Source organism: Uranotaenia lowii, unplaced genomic scaffold (assembly GCF_029784155.1).
Source record: "Uranotaenia lowii strain MFRU-FL unplaced genomic scaffold, ASM2978415v1 HiC_scaffold_832, whole genome shotgun sequence".
NCBI classification, from domain to species: Eukaryota; Metazoa; Arthropoda; class Insecta; order Diptera; family Culicidae; genus Uranotaenia; species Uranotaenia lowii.
In genome coordinates this window covers 1502-25000 of record NW_026598792.1, presented here as the reverse complement: position 1 = coordinate 25000, position 23499 = coordinate 1502, and the positions used below count along the sequence as shown (strand labels likewise).

Here is a 23499-nt window from a genome sequence, read left to right as displayed (position 1 = left end):
CCAACCAGAAGGGGAAAAAATTGTGCTTGGCCTTTGGTCTGACCACCCAGATAGATTAATCATGAGAGGCTGGCTGATTTCCGGAAACCCTGCAGTGGTTTGCCTTGGTAAACTTGGGGGCCGTTCCGCTTCCTCTTCCTATACTCGCTAGTGGTGGCGTCAGTAATAGAGGCCATGGACGAGTGGCTTTGGGGGTAATCAAGCTGGATATGCAGGTGGAGTCGGGGGCGGCAACGATAGACAGCAGCAGCAAGGTGAAATAATACTCACCCAAATCGTCATCCCGGGCGGGCGATCACCCGTCGTCTTCCGTCAGGATTTCTCGGGAACACTCAAAACCACGATTCAGCTCGGGAAGAACCCATCGATTGTGCACGGCCGTCCATTCTATCTGATGAAGGTTCCTTCATCCAGAAGAAAACGGAATGCAATAATAATATTATAACATATTATGTTCCGAAAACGCAAGCGACCCGTAAACATAAACGTTCTGAAATCGCGACCGCCCGAAAAGAAAACAAAAATAAAATTCCTCTGTCAAAACGAAACGCGGTTCATGTACAAACTAAAAGTTCGAGTCCATGCTACTGGAAATACTGAAATTGGTGGCAAATGGGTTATTTCTACTCAACTTGAGCAAAAAGGAAGACAAAATCAGAAAGTGCTAACTCAACAGTAAAAAAATATTTTTGCTAACGGAAAGTAACAGCGAATTTTTGCTAAGTGGAGCCCCGAAAGTTTTGTGTGTTGATTTCACCTAAGAAGCGTACTACATTTTGTAAAAGGTCAACGTCTTTCTTCTCGTAGATTTGATATATATATTTCGGAATTGATCTAGATTGTATTTTTGCCTAGTCGAATAGTACTTTGCGCAGGAAAATATGACGTGCTCTGAATTGTCTATTACTTCGCACATTTCACAGAGGCCTTCCACTACTATTTTCATTTTATTAAGCCAGTAATTGGAGTAATCATGCCCGGATAACAATCTGTTTAGTGTGCGGATTTCAATATTATCTAGAGGTAATTTGTGGTACCAGGGTTTTTTTCGGGATTGTGTTGCTGATCTGGAAGAACTTGCGACCCTTTCCCAGTTCGCTCGTGTAATTCAGATACCATTGCTGTGCCACTTCTTCACTAAGTGAGCCAAAATAGTTCATTGCATCATGTATCATTATTTTGTTGTTACAGGTATGTTGATTGCTGAGTCCAGCTTTGGCCAGTTGGTCTGCCATTTCGTTGCCGTTGACACCAGTGTGACCGGGTATCCACTGAATTATTGTTCCTGTTGTTGTTGCCATGTGAAGAATCTGTTGTACTATCTGATCTCGTTCACGTTTAGTTATGCTGCTTCTTAATAACTCACAACCAGATTTCGAATCTGTCATAATTACAGCGCCAGATAGAGAATTCGTCGATATGTACTTCAGTGCCACAAGGATGGCTTCTAGCTCAGCAGACATGATGCACACGAAATGTTTTAGGCGTCGACTAATTTTGATGTTTCTTGTCTCATGATAGACGCCAATACCGCAGACTTCTCCGTCGCTAGAAGCATCAGTATAGATGACTTGTCGGTCCTTATACGTTCCGTGTATCAGAAATAAGGTGAGTTGCTTCAGTACCTTAACGTCTGTTCTCTTTTTAGGCCACAAATCATTGTTCAATGTCGTACATATTTGTGTATCTTCAAATCGCAGGTTACTTTTGATTAGTGAGGACATATCGATTAAAATGTGTTTGTTATTTTGGTATATTTTCTCAATCAGTGATAGTCGATTTTCTTCGTTTATACTTGGCTGAGATAGTTGTTGCCAAATTGGAGTCTTTCCATAACAATGCTTTGCTACTTGTCGTCCTATCACCTTTAGTCTTCTGAAGCGAAGAGGAACTTGAGCTGCCAGAGCGTGCAAGGTGTTAAGAGGTGTCGTCTTAGTACATCCTGTTACCTTTCGTAGGCAAGCGTTGTTTATTTTGTCTAGTCTTGAAAGATTGGTAGCACTGGCTGATCCGTAGATACCCGAAACATATTCAATGAAACCTCTGAAAAGGGCATTGTATACCAATCCCAGCGTTTCCGGAAGACTTCCGTATTTTATTCCGCTGATAACTTTAATCATGTTTAGCCTTTCTGTTAACTTATGCTGCAGTTCTCGGATATGCGGACCGAATCGTAAAGTTTTATCAAGCAAAACTCCAAGATAAGTGTGCATTCTCACCGTTTCAATTGTATCGCCTTCAATTGAGATATTGAGGTATTTTCTGCTGTTATTAAATAACAGCGCCTTGGTCTTCGGTGAGTTTATAATAAAGTTCAAGAGCCTGGCTTTCGCAGTAAAGGCATTAATAAACCGCTGTCCGCGATCCTGGATTTCTTCTAAGTTGCGTCCTTCTATGATTATCGCAAAGTAATCTGCGTATTGGACTAGCACAACACCTTCCACTTTTATATTGTGTAGTTGTGCTGTGTAGATGTTGAACATTGTAGGTGATAATACGTCGTCCTGTGGCAGACCCTGACTGATATATCTTATTAAGTTTTCGTTATCAACACGGAATTGCACCGGTCTGTTGGCTAAAAAAGCTATCATCCAGCTCGAGAATTCTGGTGGGATTCCGTTGGATAGCATCGTTTGTTCTAAGGTTTCTATTTTTACTGAGTTGAATGCATTTGACAAATCAACGAAGACGGCTGCAGCGATCTGCTTGTTGCGTCTCACCTGTGATATTTTATTTGTGACAAATTCTAGACAGCTGACAGTGGATCTGCGTTTGCGAAATCCAAACGAAAGTTTGGGGATTATATTTCGGTTGTCTAGATGATATTGTAGCTTTTCTAAAACAGCTGCGTTTAGCATCTTAAGGCCGCAATTGACTAACGATATCGGTCTAGTCCCCTCTACAGTTTCAGGATTTTTGCCAGGCTTATGGATAGCAACAATTTTTATGCTTCTCATTTCGTCGGGTATTAAGCAGGTTTTCCAAATCCTTGTAACCGTCGTTACAAATGCCTCAGATGCTTTTTTTAATTTTTTTTTAAATATTTGTCAAACTGTCGTTTTTCATCTTGTTTTTAAAATTTAGTTAGGTTTAGGGATAATTATAATTATTTAGAAGTTAGGTTTAACAAAAAAACATAATTGTTAGATTTAAGTTGGGCGTGTGGTGTCATCAGCAGCAAGGCTGCAAGCAACATAGTTCGCAAGGTCGACATTGCATGTGGGTTGCATGCAATCTACAATAACTCGCCCAAACGAGTTAGATGGAGTGAGGAAGAAGAATGTGGAGCGGAAACCCAAGAAGAAGAGTTGTTGACTCAGCCTCCTATTTCTTCCGGCGTTCGTGCGATGAAGACGTGATTGTCCAAGCTCCGTGTTGTTGAGTCTTGTGATGTTTTGAACCCACAATCGTTATTTATTTGTGCGAAGTTCTTGTGTTTGCTGTTCACCGTGTTCGTCACCGTCGCACGATTCGGCCTAGCTCGCTTGTAGCGGGCTACGTCTAACCGTAATAGGACGTTTGGCCTCTGGTTCAGAAAGGAACCATAATCGTCAAGGAGGCCCATCTCTCGGGACTCGAGACAAGCTTCTCGAGTCTCTAATTCCAAAGGAGAGCCCTTCTCAGCGCGGTCAATACGGTCTTGCCGTGGCCCGCTGATTGTGTCAAGGAAGGAAGACGCCGTTTAAACCCTTACCCGCTGGTCAACGCCTGACCAGCACCATCAAAACAGCAAAAGGTAATTCACGGGAAGCGTGATCCCTCAGCCAATCCCCGCCGCCATTTTGGGGACCTATTGGTATCCGGAAGTTGAACGCCGAAATAGAGGACGACCATTAGTGAGCGCTCACCATCGTAGCATCGAAGCATCGATACGTACCGCAACGGTCATCGACCACAGCCCAACCCACACCCTACACACAACATTACACAGTAGCGTGAATAAAAAGCCAATTTCAAAAATCAAAAAGTAAAGTTTTAAAAGCAGTTTTCTTTCCGTTTTAATAAAAAGTAATTTTTCCGTAATTTAATTCTGCTTTGTTGTTCTTGTTGTTTCGAAAACCCACAGTTTGTCTTGTAAATTTTGTCCGCGTTCCCCTCCGATTACCCAGCCGTAGGCCGACCCTGAGACCTAGTCAAGGGAGTCTTCTACGACTGAGCTAAGATTATCCGGGAGTTGCTGGCCAAACAGTTTCATCCTATTCATATCTCTAATGATACTATTTTTCACCTCCGTTTTAAGTAATTTCAGGGAGCTATATTTGAGGCCATCTGGGCCTGGAGCAGAGTTGCTTCTTCCTGCTAGGTAAGTTTCCCAGAATTCTGAAGTAATAATGTCATATTTTGGTTGAGAGTGGGGTGCTATTTGGAGTGTGCTCTCTTGTGGAAAGTGTTTATTAAGAAAATTCTGTGCCATTATCGGGTCGTCATGTACTAGCACATTATCTGCTTTTTTCTTCTTCACAGCCAGTTGTCGTATTTTCTCCCATACCTGCTTTGATGGTGTGCGAGGATCAAAGCTAGCCACAAATTCCTCAAATCTTTTTTTGATGCTTCTAGTTTTTTCTTGGTAAATATAGCTTCAGCTTTTTTTAGTTCAATCAGTTCCTTCATGCCACCATTCCTATTGAATGCAGCCCTTGCCTCTCGCTTTGCCTGCCATGCCTCTTCGACTTCGTCGCTCCACCAGAATTTCGCTACATATCCAAGGAATATTTAAAGAAGGTAGTGTCGAGGCAGCCCTGCTTTAGTATTAGTACACACTGCGGCGTCATAATCACGAAAAATCTGTCAATTTACTAGGAAATTTGTCTTTTTTGTTGATAATTTGAAGAATTTGCTTTAAATGTTCCACTTTTAATACCTGTTATTCTAGAAGGATTCTTGCTCTTCAAAATTGGTACGAAAAAAGTTGGATTTTCGAGTAATTTTTGTATGAAATAGACCATCGAAGTTCGAAAAAATGGTGGATTTTCCCTACTAAAATTTGCAAAACTTTAAAATTAGTTCAAAGTCTTCCATGAAAATGATCAAGTCAGTGCAGTTTAAGATCCTTATTACAAAAAAGTTATTAAAAAACAAACTTTTATATAAAACCACAATTATTTATTCGCATTTTAGTAAATCGAGTTAACAATATTCAATTGATGATAATTGTTCTACATAAGAATTGAATATGGTAAACCGATTGGATAAAAATCATAACAATCAGTTGAACACCCAATAACTTCCAGCTAGACCTTTTTAAAGTAGATTTTATCTTCGTTTTTGAACGTTTTAACTTCAAGATGACATTGCGTTCATTATTTAAATGAGAAAAAAACATAATGCAATCTTCAAAGGAACAGAAAATTTCATAATATAGTGAAGTAGAGGTCTTACAACACAATCAAAATGAAATTGGAATTCATTTTCGTTCTAAAACATGTTTTTCTTTGAAATTTCTGCCATTCGCATATAAATTTTCGAAACATTCGTTTTTGTGACGTCACAAAAAAATCCAATATGGCTCTCGACACTACCTTATTTAAATATTCCTTGCTACATATCTGTCTTTTTGCCTAGCCTGTTTGAGTATTTTCTTAGACATAACTTGAAGTTCTTGAAATGTTGATACCGTGAGTAGGTCGACCTTGTCAAAAGCCTCCTTAACCTTAGCTTGATTGATGAATGTTCTAGACTTCTTTTTTTCGTCTCGCATCACTCGTCGTGTGCAGTCGCTTTTTGTTGCCTTTCGATAATCGCGAACAAGTGAGTGAGACTTCGTCCACTATATCCGGGAGTTAGTGCCGTTCGGACGGTTAAAGGGTGTTTTGTGCCGTGTTTCCTGCCAGAGGCAGATGAAATTGACTTTCCCCAGCTAATCGGGAGTTCAATTAAAGACTGTTGCTAGTGAGTGCTAATTTTGTGGCTAGCAAAGGCAATCGGAAAAAAACAATAGGTCACCACGAGGGCCGCCGCCATTGTTTGGCGAACCATTGTCATCATCATCATTGTCATCATCAAACGGGTCGTGCTCGCCCGAAACCGAGTGGAGGCGTGGCAGCCATCTTCGATCGAGGAAGGACCACGTGGTTGGATCAATCACCAAAGGAGCCAAATTAATCGAAAAATCAAGTTTGTAATTCTTATTTCTTTTTTCCCTATAGTTATTTTGACATTCCGTGCTTCGCTTTTATTTTTATAAAATATGAGCGAAGGCGGGGGGTCGGACCCGCCTGATGTAGATGGTGAGAAGATCGTCTACGAAGATGAGGAGCATCTGGAGGATTCAGCTGTGGCTGGTCCTTCAGATGGTCATCTTTCTCCGTCAGTTGAACTTTCTACGCCATCTGCAGCTGCGAAAAAGACAACCCGACTCCGAGTTTATCCGAATAATTCATCCTCTTCTGGGCCGTGGGTGGTTTTTATCCGGCCCAAAACTAACGGAAAACCTCTAAATGTAGTGCAGATCACTAAAGATCTGGCTAGGTGGCCCTCCGTTACCAGTGTGACTAAAGTAAGGCTAAACAAAATGCGCGTTGTTGTGGGCGACCGGAAGGCCGCAAACGGTATTCTTGCAAGCAATTTTTTTAATTTGGAGTATCAGCTCTATATTCCGTCTCGAGATGTAGAGATCGAAGGTGTGATCACCGAATCGAGTCTGGAGGCTGAATACGTTAAGGCTCACGGCGTTGGCAAGTTTAAGAGCCTTGATTCGACTTCGGTCGAAATCTTGGATTGTCGCCAACTCATGACTGCCTTCGTCGTTGATGGCGTTACAAAGTATAAGCCTTCAGCCTCGATTCGGGTAACATTCGCGGGAACAGCCCTCCCTCATTACATCTTGATTGATGGAATTTTAAGGCTTCCAGTACGCCTTTATGTGCCTCGCCCAATGCAATGCAAGAATTGCATCAAGTTGGGGCATACTGCTTCGCATTGCTCCAACAAGAAGCGATGCTTGCATTGTGGGGAGAATCATGAGGAAGGAGCATGCTCAGCAGTAGAACAGAAATGTATCTATTGCGGGGGCTCACCTCATGATATCTCCTCTTGCGAGGCATTTCAGGCAAGCTGGGATAAACAGAGGCGCTCTTTAAAAGAGCGTTCTAAACGTTCTTATGCCGCCATACTGAAGAGCGCCTCTCCACCGGCCCAATCTCAATCTGGTAACATTTTTTCTGTGCTGCCAGTTGATAATGATGACACAGATACGGCTGATGAAGTACAACCATTACAACTCTCTGTAGGATACTCTCGAAAGCGTACTAAAGCGCTTTCTCCCAAAGTACCATCAAAAATTCCGGCTGTTATCTCTCCAAACAGGATTGAGAAAAAACCGACTGTTGTTAACAAAGAACATCAAGTTCCTCCTGGTTTCCGCGGTAAAGAATCTCCACAGAACAAATCAACATCGGCTGGAACCTTGCAAAACCACAACACCAAAGAACTTTCGCCAGAATCATCCACCCAATCTGGGCTTTTTAAACTGTCCGATATTCTAAATGGAATTTTTACGTGTTTTAATGTAGCGGAATCCATCAGAGGCATTGTTACAACAATGCTTCCTGTAGTAAAGACATTTTTGAAGCAATTGATGCAAACTTGGCCCCTCCTTTCAGTGTTTGTCTCTCTCGATGGCTAATTTACGCCGAGAGGTCAGAGATATCACTGTTCTACAGTGGAATTGTCGTAGTATTATCCCTAAACTGGATCCGTTCAAATTTCTTCTTCATGAAACTAGTTGCGATATTTTTGCGTTGTCCGAAACTTGGCTTTCTTCTCAATCTAACATCTCATTCCACGATTTTAATGTCATACGTCTAGACCGCGACGATTCTTATGGAGGGGTGCTTTTGGGGATCAGCAAGCGCCATTCCTTCTATAGAATCGACCTCCCTTTATCAGGAGGAATTGAAGCTGTTGCATGTCATACAACTATAAGAGGTAGGGACTTATGCGTTGTCAGTTTGTACTGGCCTCAGAGAGTAGCAGTGAATCAAAGTCACCTAGAGGACCTGTGTTCAGTTTTGCCTGAACCAAGGTTGATCCTGGGTGATTTCAATTCGCATGGAACTGTCTGGGGAGAACAAATTGACGATTGTCGTTCTACTCTTATCTATGACATCTGTGACAGTTTCAATTTAACAATTTTGAACACGGGTGAAAAAACACGAGTACCTAAACCTCCTGCAAGACCAAGTGCAATTGACCTCTCCCTCTGCTCAAATTCACTATCATTGGATTGCCAGTGGAAGGTAATCCCTGATCCCAATGGTAGTGATCACTTGCCAATCAAAATTACAATCACCAATGGGGCCAGCAATTCGAATTCAACAAATATGGAATATGACCTTACAAGACACATCGACTGGAAAAAATATTCGGACGAAATAACAACAGCCATCGATTCTATGAATATTTTACCTCCTTTAGAAGAGTACCACTTTCTTTCTCGTCTGATACATGAAAGTGCCCTTTGCGCACAAACAAAACCCATCCCACATTCATCAGTTCCTCGAAGGCCCCCAAACCCGTGGTGGGACCAGCAGTGTTCCAAGCTTTATAAGGACAAGTCAAAAGCATTCAAAGATTTTCGAAAACATGGAACCCTCGTCCTTTTTGATGCATATGTTTCCCTTGAAAATCAGTTCAAAAAACTGATCAAAGGGAAAAAGAAAGCGTATTGGAGGAATTTTGTGGGTGGTTTATCACGGGAAACATCCTTGAGTACCTTATGGAAAGTCGCACGAAGCATGCGTAATCGTTCATCTACGAATGAAAGTGAGGAATATTCACAAAGATGGATATTTAACTTCGCACGAAAAGTCTGTCCAGATTCTACACCTGTGCAAAAAATAATCCGGAACGTGCCTCCAGAAAGATGTGGTCTGGATTCCAGCTTTTCGATGGTCGAATTTTCACTTTCTCTCCTTTCTTGCAACAATTCAGCTCCGGGAATTGATAATATTAAATTTAACTTGTTGAAAAACCTTCCGGATGCTGCCAAATTTCGCTTGTTAAATTTATTTAATCAATTCTTGGAGCACAACATTGTTCCCCAGGATTGGAGACAAGTGAGAGTCATTGCTATCCAAAAGCCCGGAAAACCAGCGTCTGATCCCAATTCGTACCGTCCAATAGCGATGTTGTCTTGTATACGCAAGTTGATGGAGAAAATGATATTGTTTCGTTTGGACAAATGGGTGGAAACAAATGGTCTCCTTTCAGATACTCAATTTGGGTTTCGAAGGGGCAAAGGGACAAACGATTGTCTTGCTTTGCTATCTTCAGAGATACAAATGGCGTACGCAAAACGTGAGCAAATGGCTTCAGTGTTTCTAGACATAAAGGGAGCTTTTGATGCAGTCTCAATAGAGGTTTTGTCAGACAAGTTGCACTCCCGGGGTCTGCCTCCTCTATTGAACAACATCTTATACAGCTTACTTTGTGAGAAACATTTGAACTTTGCTCACGGAGATTTTGCAGTTAGAAGAACATCTTACATGGGCCTCCCACAGGGTTCATGTTTGAGTCCACTTTTGTACAACTTTTATGTGAGTGACATCGACAGCTGTCTCTCTGAAGGCTGCACTCTAAGACAACTTGCAGATGACGGAGTAGTGTCTGTCACAGGATCTACTGAGTCTCGTCTGCACAGGCCTTTACAAGATACTTTAGACAGATTGTCTTCCTGGGCTTTGGGGCTTGGGGTTGAGTTTTCCCCTCAGAAAACGGAAATGGTTGTTTTCTCTAAGAAACGTAGACCTGCTCAACCTAAGCTTCAACTCCTAGGCAGAACGATCACTCAATCGAGGAGTTTCAAGTATCTTGGGGTTTGGTTTGATTCCAAGTGTACCTGGAGAGCCCACATTGAGTATCTGAAAGGAAAATGCCAACAAAGAATCAATTTTCTCCGATCAATTACTGGCACCTGGTGGGGAGCCCATCCAGAAGATCTTATCAAATTGTATCGAACAACTATTCTATCCGTTATGGAATATGGTAGCTTCTGTTTCCAGTCAGCTGCCAAAACTCACCTCATCAAACTAGAGCGTATCCAATACCGTTGTCTCCGTATCGCTTTGGGCTGTATGCCCTCAACACACAACATGAGTCTTGAAGTTTTGGCAGGAATACTCCCTTTGAAAGATCGATTCAATTTACTATCACTTCGGTTCCTCATCAGGTGTGAGGTCATGAACCCATTGGTGATTGTAAATTTCGAAAGGTTACTTGAGCAAAATGTTCAAACCAGATTTATGTCTATATACCATATCCTCATGTCAATGCAGGTAAACCCTTCTTCGTATTCTCCAACTCGTGTTTGTAGCCCAGACTACGATCATTCTTCTGTCCAGTTTGATTTGTCTATGCAGCAGGAAATTCGTGGAATCCCGGATCCGCATCGTCCTCTTCTGATTCCAAGAATTTTCGAAGCTAAATATAGACACGTCGATGCTGATAAAATGTACTTTACCGATGGATCACTTATAGAGGAAACAACAGGATTTGGAGTGTTCAACGAAATATCCAGCGCATCTCACAGTCTCCAGTCACCATGCTCTGTATATGTTGCAGAGTTAGCAGCTATTCACTGGGCTTTGAATAGTATCGCCACACGACCTATCGAACACTACTATATTATAACTGATAGTCTCAGCTCTGTTGAAGCAATCCGCTCTATAAAACCAGGAAAATTCACGCCGTACTTCCTCGAAATGATACGAGATATATTGACCACTTTATCAAGACGTTGCTTTTCTATCACCTTTATCTGGGTCCCCTCACATTGCTCTATAGCAGGCAATGAGAGGGCAGATTCCCTTGCAAAAGTGGGTGCGATGGAAGGCAACATTTACCAGCGTGAAATCGTATTCAACGAATTTTACTTCTTGGCTCGAAGAAACTCTCTTGTCAACTGGCAGCGTAGATGGGACGAGGATGAGTTGGGTCGGTGGTTCCACTCGATTATCCCAAAGGTAAGCCTTAAACCCTGGTTTAATAGATTGAACCTGACTCGGGATTTTATTCGTATATTTTCCCGTCTCATGTCCAATCATTATTCCATGAATGCGGTACTCTATCGTTTAAATATTGCTGGCAGCAATTTATGCGGATGTGGTCTAGGTTACCATGACATCGAGCATATTGTTTGGTCGTGTGAGGACCACCTATTCGCCAGAGCGAACTTTATAGATTCCCTTCGGGCCCGAGGAAAACCACCCGACGTTCCAGTGAGGGATGTATTAGGTATGATGGACTTGGACTATATGTTCGAGATATACCTTTTCCTAAAAGCTATCGATCTTCGACTATAATTCTCTTTATTTTCATATTTCCCTTTCTATCTTTCTTTTTCTTCAAAAAAAAAAAGTGAACTAGATCTAAGTACACAATTGTAATCAAACAAAACGAGTTTGGCTCCTTAAAGCCTAAAGGTATGAGCCGTTTCAAATAAAGAAATTACAAAAAAAAATGTTCTAGACTTCGTTGGGCTTGCCATACTGATATTGATTTCTATAGCTAAATGTCTGCTCCCAATTCCATAGTCAAGCACAACCATCGACACACTTTGAAAAATGGGTGGACTGACTAAAACTAGATCGATGGTAGAAGGCCTTTTCCCTAGCTCTGTCGGAACGTAAGTCGGTTTACCGTCATTTAATAAAATTATGTTTTCTTCATTGATAAGGTCGAATAACGCTGTTCCTTTGTTGTCTGAGTGAATGGGATCCCATGAGCTATATGATGGGAGTTGAAGTCACCGCCCACTATCACCTTCGGGTATTTTGACAATTCTTAATAGACCGATTTTAAACAAACTTTCATGTCAACATGGGATATGTTTGGTGCGACGTATATCGAAACTAATACTATATCAGTTTTTACAATTTTTCTAGCGACTGCTTGTATTTTTGGGAATGAAGGTACTTTAATTTCGCATGTTTTGAGTGTTTTGTTGATAATCAAACCTGTACCTCCGTATCCATCATCTCTAGAGTCCAAATATGTAAAAAACCCTGGCACCTTATATTTAGATTTTTCAAAATCTTTTTTTGTCCAGACCTCTGACAAAAATGCAACGTCATATTTATTTTTCATTAATGTTCTAGTCAATTCTTCAAGTCAAGTTGTATAAATTTTAAATTTTCATTCATTGGTACTTACTTCTTCGGCTCTCATACTTAAAGTTCTCGTGTCCTCTGCTCCTTGCTGGCTTCTTCTCGTGCTCATTATGTGCTTTCTATGTTGTTGGCTGGTGCTGCTGGTTTCGCTTTCGGGTGATGCTGTGCCATCCCCGTTATTTATGTTGTAGTTCGTAATTTGTTGCTCGATGTTCTTGTTTTCGTTGGTTCTCCAACGTCTGTGCCCATCGCTCGAATTCGTTGACCCGGAACTTGTTGAACAATGCCACACCGTTTCCCCGTTCTTCAGGTCCTTCCTTCTTTTTCTTTTTGTCGGCATACACTTGTACTTGATCTGCTATAACCACTTCCTGGATTTGGCGTTTAAATTTTTGGGGTTTGTATTGTTGTGCATTAATTGGTTTGTACGAGCCGCTGGTCATCTTTGCGTAGCTTTCAGGGATAGTAGGGAATTCCTCAGCGTTTTCCAATAAGTCATATCGGTTCTGCGTGAGTGTTGGGTTCTGTTCCTTTGCCTCGAGATATGTAAGCGTAGTCTTGGCCATTATATGTTTTATGTTTTTCTGGCGAATTTGCTCAGGACAATTCAAATCTGACGTTTTGTGCTCACTATCGTTTCTGCAGTAGAGGCACTTTGTCTTGTTTGGGCATACGGCATCATCTTTTACTTTATGCTGGAGGGAGCAGTTCTCGCATCTCTTCTTCGATCGGCAATTTTGTGCCCTATGATTATACCGCAAGCAGTTTTAACATAGAATGGGCTTGCTGATGAAAGGTCTAACCGAGTTTATGCAACAGAATAACCTTACAACTTTTGGTAATTTGTTTGCGCGAAAAACTACGCTAACCCGGTGCGTTGGGATTTTGTCTTTCCCTTCGTACCTGTGTAATCTATGAATAGCAAGAATTGGGTACTCACTGCTTATGTTTTCTGTGATCTCTTTTACGTCCATATCCTCTGGAACCCCTGCCACTACACCAGAAACCGAAACAAAGCTTCTTGGTATGTAGCCCTTGTAGTTGTTTGATCGCAGCTACGGATCCGCCTGTAATCTGTTCGCCGTTTGATAGTCCTTTAGAAAGACTAGTATCTTGTTCCGTCCTAAGGCTCTCTTTGTGTGCATAGCAATCTTACTATCGATAGTTTATTTATCCTCAACTCTCCCTTTTTATCATCCTTCAGTTGTATGATGACTCGGTATGGGGCTATATCCTGCTGTGTGTACTCGTATACCGTGTATTCTTCCTCCGCTTTCTTCGCTTCTTCACTTTTATCAGGTGGCTCCGCCATTTTCTAGGTTAAGTATTCCACTATTTTTCTTTCTCACGTTTCAACTTTTGTTCACAGCGTTCTTTATATTTATTTATGTGCGTTCAAATAAAAAGATCCAATTTATATTGATACAATTCCTTATTATGTCCGAAAAACCGAAAACAGATATCACGCGCTTTTTCCGATTTCAAAGATGGCGTCCAATCTAGCCTCGAGATAAAAAAAATACGTCCTACTCGATCGAGATCTATCTGGCCAATGTTGGAAAACATTAGTTTCTGTCCCAAATTTACTGAACGTATTACATACAACTTGTATGTATGTATGATACAAGTTGTTTTTCTTCAAACATTCAAACCGTCTTCTCGAACATAAATTAATGAAAACAATTCAGAATTTGCGAAACCACCATAACCCAAATCTGAATTGAACCCCAGAAATTAAAATTTGAATAGTCTCAGTGACGACGAATTTTGTTTTGATTCAAATCTTGATTCGGAAGAATGTGAGGAGAAATTTGAGTTTGAGTAAACAAAAATGACGTATCATCATGTGAAGTTTTATTTTTAATGTTAACGCGGTATCGTCGATCAAATGAAAAGTTATGCGTCTGCAAGCTTGAATGCAAGTTTGAAGCTTGAAGACTTTTTCGCTGAGTGGCAGCACCGTAAACAAACGTGTCGATGGCCCAGACTACTTGTTCGAAAAACTATTCAGCCGGGTATCTTGATAGAATATAATATCTTTGGTTTTTCCCAAATTCAGGGAGCTTGAAAATAAAAATCAGGATAAATCAGGCTAACATAAAATGATCGAGCTTAGTGCCTTTTTGGTCACCGTTGTAAAATGTTGTGCTACTGATACACAGTACGGTTCATAATTCTATTAAATTAGCTATATGTTGACTGTCACATCAACCTTCAAACGCTTACATGCAGTCATGCATGCCAGAGGTGTTCATACTCGAAGATTTGCTTGGATTATGTTGAGTTCATGTCATTTTTTACCTTTTTTAGTAGATTTTTTGTGATATTTAAACTTTTATTTTGCGACTAACTATTGGTACCACCATTTCTGCCGTTTTCAAGGGATTAGTTCGGATCAAGAAACGACACCGAAGGAGGTTTTTATTATTCCAATGCTTCCTTCCAGCTAATATAGCATAGAAGGTATCAATGCAATTCAATTTGATTTATTCAATAAATACGACGTTGAAGCGATAATATCAAGCAGGGTTTTTTTCGTTTGTTTGAAATAAATTACGACGTGGCAACTTGTTTGTAACTAAAAGAAAAACCTACTGTAAGATTGGGTAGCATGTTTACAATAATACTGGCAATAAATAAAAATGAAACTACACTGTCCATTAATGACTGCAGAAACAACTAACAACTAATAACGAGATGACGTAAACAATTTGTTGTTGCTCGGAAGAACAACGTTGTTCATACTTTCTAGAAATGACATATTCATTCTCTTAGATTATGGTTTGTGGTGTGTATGTATAGTTTTGCATTTTGTTAAAGATAAAGATTTTTTTTTTTGCTAACTTTGATCTGCTGCTTTTGTATCGAGTATTTTCTCCTCTGTAGTGATCCTAATCGCTAATTCTTCTCAGGTACACCGGTAGCCTTGTATTTCCCCTCGTTCTATCTTTAAACCTAGCGCGATCGGATACTGCTGTTTTACTTATTCTCTGTATTGTGCTTATTAAAAATTGATTTACACAAGTAAATTGTTAGTTTTCTTACTTCTTTTTTTTTTTTTAATTTTGTATATGGAGTACGTAATCGTTCCCTACAATCCTCTACACTAGAATAAGTCTGTAAAATTTTGGGATTATTAGAATAATTGAGTATAATAGAGTACATTGAATTCTACGACTGGGTTAACGGGGAGTAGAATATGAAACATAAACCGGAATGAAATCTCGAATACTCGTTTACGTTTTCTTTGTTGTGCGAAACGTGCGCGATGAAATGATATCCGCCGTTCGGAATTTACCGGACCATGTGGATCCGTTTGGCATGCATGACCAGATATCGTTTCTGCTTGGTGCTGAACCCGCACAACGGACATTGATAGGGTAGAGTTTCCACGTGCGTTAGTTTGTGCTTCTGTAGACATTCCGGATTGTTGAACTTTTTGTCGCACTGGTTGCACGGGAAATTGCGCTCGTTCATGTGAACCAACTGATGACTAGTGAGATGGTTCCGGAATCGGAACTTTTTGTCGCAAAATGTGCAGGAAAATTTGGCGGCAGCACTATCGTCATGCGTTCGCTGATGATTGTACAGCGCAACGTTAGTCTTAAATCGTTTCGAGCATGTGTCACATGTAAAATTGCGCTCTCGGGAGTGAACTCCCGCCACGTGGTTATTCAATAGCCTTTGGTTTCCAAACTTTTTATTACAGTACGTGCAAGAGAAATTTTTAATATTAAGGTGTACCTGGTTAATATGATAAGAATACGCACTACGATTGGCTAGCGTTTTTTCGCAAATATAACAGTAAAGTTTTCTACCCTCACCCGGTTTGGGTTCGACTGCCTCCGATGGAGGTGATTTGTTGCCGTTTTCTCTGTTGGCAGCTTCCGTGCCATCCCCGGACTTACCTTCCACGGTTTCCTGGCTACCTTCACCTTCCTCCAGATCCATGCCTGACGTTTGCGGTTTCTGGCCGTCTTCGTCTTCCGGTTCCGGCGATTCTTCTTCACCCGGAGCTGCCGTTACCGATTGATCACCACCAGTGAACATACTCAACGCATGCATGGTCATGTGCTGAATCAGAATGTTACGATCCAAATAGTTGTCGCACTGTTCGCAGTGGAAGATCTGATCCGCGTGCTGGTCCTTCAGATGGTCCACCAAACCTTCCTTGTCGGCAAATGTGTTCATCTTGATGGATCCGTTGGTTTTGCAGAACGAGCATGTGAACGACGACCGCGATGATCGGCTTACACGTTTGTTACTGCAACGATCAAATTTAAAATTTGAATAGCTAACAAATGAATGAACAAGCTTTTAGTAAAGTGATAAAGGATGTGAAAAACAGAGGAAAACAAGTCCTTCTTAAAACGAAAAAGGGATCATTTTTATTTCAACTTAACAGTACAAATATTATGAACTCTTTTTTCATGTTTGGTTAGATAGGCTCGAGTTTTGAAGAACGACCCACAGGCATCACAACCAAACTTCGGTTCCAACGTGTGCAACTTCCGGTGCCTTTCCAGATGAACATGAGACCGGAACATCAGATCGCACTGATCACATGGAATTGTGGCCTCCTGTACGTGCGTCAACTCGTGAAGTTTCAATTTTGTGCGGGTAATAAAACCACGGCCACAAATGTCGCACACAAAATCTGGACTATCCTTATGGGTTCGTTTGTGCACATTCAAAGCTGCCTTTTGTTTGTAGGACTTTTCACACAAATCGCATTTGTAAGATCGCTCATTTGTGTGCAGAAACATGTGTTCCTTGAGGTTTTTGCTATTGGCAAAAGTGTTACCACAAACCTCACAAAAGTGGCTGCGTACTTTCTGGTGTGTCTGTCGAATGTGACGCTTCAGACCCCGAGCTATACGGAAACGCTTCTGGCACCGGGGACAACTGAATGGTCTCTCTCCGTTGTGCACTCGCAAGTGCGCCTCAAAAACGTACGGTGATAGGATTATCTTTTTACATTCGGGACATTCGTAGCGTACCTGCCCGTTCAAATCGGATCGGTAGGGTTCAATAGAGTCCTTTCCCAGAGGGGTCATTTTTACACGTTTCAAACAAGATTCGAAAGTTTGTCTGGAACTAGGCGGCTGCTCAGCTTGAGAGTCGTCTTCAGCGAAACTTAACAGCGATATGTTTTCTTCATCGATAAAGTATTCGCTAATCTGTATCTCATCCTCGGCTACTGGGTAGTACGCGCTTTCGCAGATGGAGTGCCGAACTGGACCATCCCTGCAATGACACAACACATGGGCCGGATTAGTGTTATGCAAGGATGTTCTGTTCTTACAGGTGCATAGTTCCGATTACGTTAGAGTAGGCAACAAAATTCTGCATATTTATTCCTGAATTTTATTTAATGTTTCCGGCACTCCATCGCAGTACAATTCGTTTACCGGTAACAAAGAAACTCAAATTTTTTTTCGGATTCAATATTTATAGACAGAATTTAAATTCGGAATGCGCAATCATCATTCGAAATCAACATTCGCTTCCGATTACGAGTTAGAAATTCAGATTCCGTCTTTATTCTAGAAATCAGAACCTGCATCAACAACCCACACTTCGGACTTTAAGAATTTCAATTAAGACACATTTTTCAGACACATGATTCAAATTCAGAATTCAGATTCAGAACCCAGAAATCAGATCTAGAAATAGAATTTTAGAATTCAGATTCAGCATTCAGAATTCTTATTCAGAATTCAGAATTCAGATTCAGAATTTCAGATTAAGAATTCAGATCCAGAATTAGGATTTACAACTAAAATTCAGAATTCCGAATCCAGACTCAGATTCAGAATACAGATTCAGAATTCGGATTCAGAATTCAGATTCAGGATACAGATTCAGAATTCAGATTCAGAATACAGATTCAGAATTCAAATTCAGAATTCAGATTCAGAATACAGATTCAGAATTCAAATTCAGCATTCAGATTCCGAATTCAGAATTCAGAATCAGAGTTCAGATTCAGAATTCAGATTCAGAATTCACATTCAGACTTCAAATTTAGATTCAGAATCAGAATTAAGATTTAGAATTGAGATGCAGACTTCATATTTAGACTTCAGATTCAGATTCAAATTTTGAATTCTGAATTCAGATTCAGGATTCAGAATTCAGATTCAGAATCCATAATTCAGATTCCGAATTTAGATGCAGACTTCAAATTAAGATTTCAGATTGAGAATTCAGATTCAAACATCAGAATTCGGAATTCAGACTCAGAGTTCAGATTTAGAATTTAAATTTTAAATTTAGATTAAGAATCAAGACTTCAGATTCCGAATTCAGATTCAGGATAAAAATTGGAATCGAAACTGGTGAAAGATAAAACTTGGTACATATTATCGAGGTCAAATAGAACATACCTCTGTTTTTCTTCAGCATTCTTCTGGATCATTTCGCAACTTTTCGTTTCGTCTGCTCTCGGGACTTCCTCTGCTTCTTTAGGTTTTTCTTCCGGAGCTTGTTTGGCATCACTTACATCCATCACCATCGTGGTCGGACGAGAAGTGTGCAGCAAAGCTTCATCCGGTAACGGTTCTCCGTTGGCGGCCGGAACCGGTACCGCATCCCCCTCGGCTTCTGCCGCCAACATGCTCCGGAAGTTTTCCTCCGTTCGGTGGCACTTTTCGAACAGCTCATGGAACCGATCCAGCGTTTCCCGGCAGCCATCGCAAATCTTACTCGGCAGACAATCATCCGACCGGATCTGCACCAGCAGATGTTTTTCGATACGTTCCCGCAACCGATCGGCTGCCCTCTTCCCGAAAACCGACGTCAAATTCTCCCCTAGCGCACCACAGATGCGACAAAGCGCCTGGAAATCAATTTCAACCATCTTCATACTGTCCGGGTGGTCGTCGGATGCCAACCGACAGATGTCCATTTCCTGAGCTATTTTTTTCTGTTCTCCTCTATCCTTTTCTCTCCACATAAAGCAGATGCACTTTTCTTTCCACCAATTAACACTCCCAGAGAAAATTTTTCAGGCGTACGAACTTTAATCCACAATCAAGGGAACATCATGTTGATTGGGAATGAAACCAACAATTGGATATCACTTTGCAGAAACGTTTTTTCACGAAAATTAGTTTCCAACATCGATTCGATACTGTTCAGTTGTCCATTTTTTCACTTTTATGATTTTTTTTTCCTTTCTGCATTCCTTTTCTGCCTTTTCTGCAGGTGCGCGACGCCAAAACAACGAAAACGTCACTGAAAAAGTGTTGCCAGTTGTACTGTAAGTTTTAAGTAAAACGATGAAACCTTTTGTTTCAGTGTTTACAGGGTTAACTTCAACATTTTGAGCGGTTTTAAATTTAATTTAATAATTTTATTTCCTATGCAAAGAAACTTGGAACTCATACATCATATAAAAATAAAATGGAAAGGCCCTACATTACTGCTGGTAAACTTTATTTCAGTCAGTTCAGTCAGTCAGTTCAATAGGAAAAGTCATTCTTTTCAAGTTCAATGATTTAAAAAAAATCAACCCCAACTGTGATTTTGAATAGTTTGTATCTGTTCAATAAAGTCTGGTCTAAACAAGAAGAAATGGATTAACACCCAAGTAACCATAAGCACTAAAGCTTTGCATTTTTATAGCTTTACACCAGCATTCAAAGGCTAAATTACACTATATCAGCACATCAAGTGCAATTTTGCATTACAACAGCCCTTCGAGTGCTATGCTGCATCATGTTAGAATTATACCACTCTTTTAAAATGCAACTTGCATTCTATCAGCTTTGCACAATGCTTTTGAAATGCAACGTTGCTCTAAATCAGAATAACAAATGCTATATTTTCTAAGCATTAAATTGGCATCACACAAGCTTGCTTTAATGCTTTTAAGCACTATGTAAGCACTACAGTGGCATTAGGCCAAAGCACATTAGCATTGATTGATGCTGAATCAATGCAAATTCAGGGCACCGGTTGCTAGAAATTTGATTCAAATAGGTCTTTTTTTTCAAAGATTTAACGCGGACCTGATAGGTTCACAGGCAGAGTCAATGTCAAATGTCAGAGCCACATATGTCATGAGTTCGATTCCAGGTCATTTTCAGCTGAAAAATAAAAAAAATATGTAGAAGATTCAATCCGAGAGATCTCCTCAATATGCATAAGCGAATATAAAAATAATTACAAATTTAGTATCATGGCCGAAAAATGAACCGAACAAAAATCCAAAATAATTTTTTTTTTCGCATGGTCGAACCTCATTCGAACGCCATTTGCATTTTCCCAGCATTTTGCCCGCCAACCTTGTAGCATCAACCAATGCTATAACAGTGCTTTTATAGGGTTATACCAGTTTCTGCACTAATGCAGCAGTTAATTTCGCCAAACCTGGCTCACAGAGCTAAAATGATGCACAGAATCAAGCACTATAGCTGACGCTAGAGCAGAGTTGATGCTAGATTTTAGTGCTTATGGTTACTTGGGCAGTTGATCACCTGTTGCTTTTCAATTGACTTCGACCGATTTCTACCAGGCCGAAACGAATCCTCCTGCCGAGCTGGATCGGTTTTGACGGTTTTGACTAGTTTCAACTTGCTTCATTGAACAACGACCTCCAATTGACAGAAACCATGCAGTTGGAACCGATTTTTACTTACGATTGAACAATAACAATTACTATTTACACAAAATAATCCGATTATGACAAACATGAACACAAATCTAGAGAAATTTGCTTCAACTGGGAGTTTTTGAGTTGTTGAATTTCTGAGAAAGTTATTGTTATTAGTGAACCTGTATATAAGAGAAGTGACATCTGAAACACAAAATTACAAACGAGCAAAAGAACTGTCAAAATCGATTCCAATCGATCCGAGCCCTTACCTTTCTTATTGAAACTCAAGCAAGGAAGGTATTGTGATTGTTGTTATAGTTCAAACAGATAATGTTTTAGCTGGTCATATGAATTTATGATTAGGTGCAATTTTTGTCAATGCTTTGGTAAATCGTGTTTCTAGTTAACGAAATTAAAGTCATTCATACCGTTTATCGTGATCCTTCGGGCATCGAGTTCAATGTTGTTTTGTTGGATTGAAGGAGCGTTCACTTTAGAGCTTGAACATTGAGCCAGAAAACAGTGCTGGGGATTTTTTTTGTCCAATATTTCGGCGATGTTGCCACATATTTCATTTTAAGAGGGATCAGATGTCGCTTCTCTTATATGAAGGTTCAAAATTGTTATTTTGATTTTCATTGTTGTTTCAATTGCACATTTTGTGTATTTTTCCCTTTTGCTATCAAAGAAGTTTTTTATCGATTATAGTACTTTATTTTCGTTCATCTATTGTTTTAATATCACTCTAAAACTAAAACTAACTGGACCACCCTAGTTAAAAAATTGCCCACGAAGTTGGCAACACAAAAAAAGCAGAATATTCGTTCAAAAATGCAGATCGCGTTTTGTTCAGTTCAGTTCCGTTTTCGCATCCGTTAGTGGAAGAGAGATGAAAAAATAACATTCGTTTGGTTTCTCGAATGAGTGACCGAATACGCATCTGACGTCGCGGTTTCCAAAAGCAAAGCATGCTTCCGTGTCGCAAAGTTAAATTCGTGCGAGTGTTCACAAATTAAAAATCGTAACTCAGTTCAAACCGAATCGCCGTCGCGATCAGACGTGTTTCTACCGTGGTCTCTGAACTAGTTCTGACGAATAGTGCTTCTCAATCACGGACATCAGTCTGTTGTGACACCCACTTAGAAAATTCCAAGAATTAACACCTCCTCAAATCGAAAAGTTAAGCTCGCTCATAAAGAGCTAGTTAGCTACTATGGGGGAAAATCCCCCCCCATGGGGGCAAACCCCTCAACCCTCCAGCTCTAACAGAAGACGGATACCAGAATGGATGGATCCAAACGGCGAACATGGGCCGATCCAATTTCTATTACTCAAACCCAATTCTCCTGCCAAACTTCCAACATACCCGTTCATCATCTCTAAATCTGTCGAACTCGCCGCCGGAGAAATCATAGGAGGACATCCATGCGATCAGGGCCAGGCTTACCTGCTAAAAGTTAGATCCCAAAAACAGGTTGACAAATTGCTAGCAGTCAAAAATTTGATCGACTCAACTCCCGTGACAATAAATTTTCACCCTTCGCTCAACACCTGCAAGTGCGTGGTCACCTGCCGCGAAGCCGCAGGAGCCACTGACGAGGTACTAACACAAGATCTCGCCAACCAAGGTGTAATCGGCGTCCATCGATTCACCAGGAAAGTAGATGGAAAAACCCAACCCACCAACACTCTTGTCCTCACGTTACGAGGAACCACAGTACCCACCCACATACGTTTCGGATTTATACAAGCTCAAACCCGCCCCTACTACTCCCGACCAATGATTTGCCTGCAGTGCGGAAAACTTGGGCACACCAAAAAGCACTGCAAAAATGAAACTGCCTGCCTCAACTGTGGCGAAGAACAAACCCACCCCAACTGTGAACTACCTCCAAACTGTGTCAACTGTCAAGACGCCCACCCTAGCAACAGCCGCTCCTGCCCTGCCTATAAAGAAGAACAGGACATAATAAGAATCCGAACCGACTTGGGAATCCCTCACAACGAAGCCGTCAAGGAATACAGAAAACGCCAAAAACAATCAACATCGCTCCAACAACGCCTAATTCAAGCCACCACCAATCCAACAATTGCAGAAAAAGACAAGGAAATACTCGGCCTCCGCAAGCTGGTCGACTTCCTTACTGCCCAAATCACCACCCTCACCAACCAAGTAAAAAAACTGGAACTGCAAAAAGAAAAATCTCCCGAAACATCCGACAGTGACGCCAGCATGACCAGCGACACATCCACAGTCAGCATCCAAAACACCCCCAAGCGCTTCTGGAAGACATCCTCCGAAGACTCCCCTACAGGAAGCGACCCCAAAAATGGAAAACCTGCAGAAAAGAGACAAAAAAAGAAACGCCAACGCAAACCAGAAAATCCAACTCCTCCAACCATAGACCTCCCACTGGAATCCACTCAACAAGGTAAAACCGCAACATCAACCCCTCCCCAGCAGACCGGTAAGTCAACCAAACTACCAAGCAACTATTACGCATCCACATCATACCTAAAATAAAAATGGACATCCAAACAAGTTCACAAAACATCACCACCAATCAAACAAACAATACTACCGAGTCCAACAAACCAACACATAAAAAATATCAAAATTACGCCGTCCAATGGAACACCAGAGGACTCGTCAAAAGATTGCCAGATATTCAGATCCTGCTCTCGAACATCTCCCCAACTATCTTCGCCATTCAAGACATTTTAACAAACTCAAATATCCCACAAAATATACTGAAAGGCTATAATTTGCATACGACATCCGACCTATCA

At 40.8% G+C, this 23499-nt stretch overlaps 3 protein-coding genes across 4 annotated transcripts; 1 reads left to right on the top strand and 2 right to left on the bottom strand.

The window, feature by feature from the left end:
- Positions 1 to 1013: 1013 nt before the first annotated feature.
- LOC129760915 (uncharacterized) lies at positions 1014 to 2120 on the bottom strand. The gene has a single exon (XM_055758596.1). The coding sequence runs from the start codon at positions 2118 to 2120 to the stop codon at positions 1014 to 1016; it is 1107 nt and encodes a 368-aa protein (XP_055614571.1).
- A 12447-nt stretch (positions 2121 to 14567) lies between these two features.
- Positions 14568 to 19316, bottom strand: LOC129760916 (zinc finger protein 32-like). Of its 2 annotated transcripts, none has more exons than XM_055758597.1 (2): positions 18497 to 19316; positions 14568 to 16371 (listed from the first exon to the last, which is right to left on the bottom strand). In XM_055758597.1, exons 1-2 carry the CDS (start codon positions 19063 to 19065, stop codon positions 15402 to 15404), a joined length of 1539 nt encoding a protein of 512 aa, XP_055614572.1. In that variant the 5' UTR covers positions 19066 to 19316; the 3' UTR covers positions 14568 to 15401. The 2 variants fall into 2 exon arrangements, with proteins under 2 accessions (XP_055614572.1, XP_055614573.1); XM_055758598.1 differs by lacking the exon at positions 14568 to 16371 and adding an exon at positions 16381 to 17354.
- Positions 19317 to 21997: 2681 nt separating this feature from the next.
- Positions 21998 to 23233, top strand: LOC129760914 (uncharacterized). Its single transcript, XM_055758595.1, has one exon. The coding sequence runs from the start codon at positions 21998 to 22000 to the stop codon at positions 23231 to 23233; it is 1236 nt and encodes a 411-aa protein (XP_055614570.1).
- Positions 23234 to 23499: the final 266 nt, after the last annotated feature.